This window comes from Populus euphratica, unplaced genomic scaffold (assembly GCF_000495115.2).
Source record: "Populus euphratica unplaced genomic scaffold, PopEup_1.0 scaffold3500.1, whole genome shotgun sequence".
In the NCBI taxonomy this organism is placed as follows: Eukaryota; Viridiplantae; Streptophyta; class Magnoliopsida; order Malpighiales; family Salicaceae; genus Populus; species Populus euphratica.
In genome coordinates this window covers 1-1,897 of record NW_011503318.1, presented here as the reverse complement: position 1 = coordinate 1,897, position 1,897 = coordinate 1, and the positions used below count along the sequence as shown (strand labels likewise).

General features: G+C 35.4%; 1 protein-coding gene across 4 annotated transcripts; it reads left to right on the top strand.

Moving 5' to 3' along the window:
- The first annotated feature begins 295 nt into the window (after positions 1-295).
- Positions 296-1,889, top strand: LOC105119762 (polycomb group protein VERNALIZATION 2-like). 4 transcript variants are annotated; one of them, XM_011017942.1, is made up of 4 exons: positions 296-682; positions 759-905; positions 1,515-1,570; positions 1,663-1,889. In XM_011017942.1, the coding sequence occupies exons 2-4, from the start codon at positions 777-779 to the stop codon at positions 1,748-1,750; spliced, it is 273 nt and encodes a 90-aa protein (XP_011016244.1). In that variant the 5' UTR covers positions 296-682; positions 759-776; the 3' UTR covers positions 1,751-1,889. The 4 variants fall into 4 exon arrangements, with proteins under 4 accessions (XP_011016244.1, XP_011016245.1, XP_011016243.1 ...); XM_011017943.1 differs by having other exon boundaries at positions 297-413; XM_011017941.1 differs by having other exon boundaries at positions 297-501.
- Positions 1,890-1,897: the final 8 nt, after the last annotated feature.

Sequence of the window (1,897 nt, the reverse complement as noted above, 5' to 3'; positions counted from 1 at the left end):
AAGTATTACTTAATTTACCCAAGTTAAATTTGTCAATAAAATGTGGGGGAAGGGATGAAAATAGGTTACTGTCTCTGGCCCAAACATAGGCTTCACGATTTTGATTGTTTTAAAGAGCCGAAGAAGTTCAATAACAGGTTATGGTCCATACCAAGTTACTAGAGTGGATCATGGAGCCTTCTTCAGCGGCCCATGAGTCATGACTAAGGGCAGTCCATTGGGCAAGAAAAGAAAAAAGTAACCACCATAATAAATTCAGGTAAGGTAAAGTAAATAAAATTAACCTGTAAAAGATTGGAAATCGGAAACAGATAAGGGAGAACGTGAACTTAGAATTCAGAGCTAAATTCTAAAACGGGCGAAAAAAGAGGCCAATTGATGGACGTCTAATCTAATCTAATTAGTTTAGTTAGGTATTAACCCGACGACCATTTTCCTCCTCCCTTTGACCTCTTCCTCCTCACTTTCTACTGTTCTACCAAGAATCCAAATTTGAATTCGGTGATTTTCCTGCAAAAAATTCCAACTACCAATTTCAATTTTTTTTTCACCTATCTTCTTGTCTCCTTGTACTTTACATTAATTTACTGCCGTTAGGGTGCTTTAAAATTCAAATTTGGTCCGTGGACTATCCTAGATTTGTTCTGATTAGGGATTTCTATCGCGAATCAAGCTGAGCTAGGTTATCGATGATGCTTCAAGCTGTTGTTTTTGATCGTATGCAGTTTTTTTTTAATTATTTAACTGGTATGAAACAGGAATTTGTAACGGAGAAAATGTGCCATCAGAATTGTGGCGTGGAGCATTTGTCCGTAGAAGAGGCAATTGCAGCTGATGAGAGTCTACTTATTTACTGCAAGCCTGTTGAGCTTTACAATATCCTTCGCCGCCGTGCTCAAGACAACGTAATTAATCCCCCCTTTTCTTACTTCTTATTCTATTTAATCTAAGAATCTCTATATTTAGTCATTTTTTTTAAATGATGCCTTTTTTTTTAATTAAATCATCGTATGACCTTGTTACCTTTTCACTTCCTGGAACTTGCTAACGTAAAATATAGTCAGTCTGATTGTGGTTTTTGTGCAATTTGTCTTCAACGGTATTGGGATGCATAACGTGTTATCTACCTCATTGCTCCGACTCCGTTCTTGATGTTCTTCACATTATTCCTTCTCTTTTGTATGGTGGACTCTAGTGATGGAAAATAGTCACACTGTGATCACCTTTATTTGATAAAATATGTTCATTACGATGGTTAGGTATGCGACTCATTTAGCTTAATTAGTGTATCATCATCAAACTCTTCTTTAAATCTGTTAAAATGCAAGAAATCAACAGGGTTTTTTATGCTATATGAATTGGATTGCATTGTTATCCTGAATTTATTCAGCACAAGATATTTGATGCCCTTTTCATGTTTATGTGTTATGTGTTTGTGCTTAATTTCCAGGGCTTCTTTCTTAGACATTCATGCGATGTTTCTGCTTTATAATTACATGCTTTATCTGCTGCAGCCTTCATTTCTTCGAAGATGTTTGCGTTACAAAATAAAAGAAAGGCGTAAAAAGAGGTATGTGTTTCAACCTTTATAAGTTTCATTGCAAGGCACTGGCAATTATAACTTCATCTGCTTAATATATGTGGCTGCATATGCTTTTCTAGGTTAAGAGATGGAATTGTAATTTTCAACTACAAGGACTACAAGAACATGCTACGAAAGACTGAAGGTTATTCCGACTCTTCTGCGTAATGCTTTTAAGATTTTGTCCTTGCATGTTACTTGTTTTCTCTGTGTTTGTTTTATTTTTTTGTGGATTGCTGGTAAACTTTTAAGATTCATGTTCTACTGACTAAATTTGTCCCACCATGATTTTCTAAAGTAAAATTGTTGTTTGTC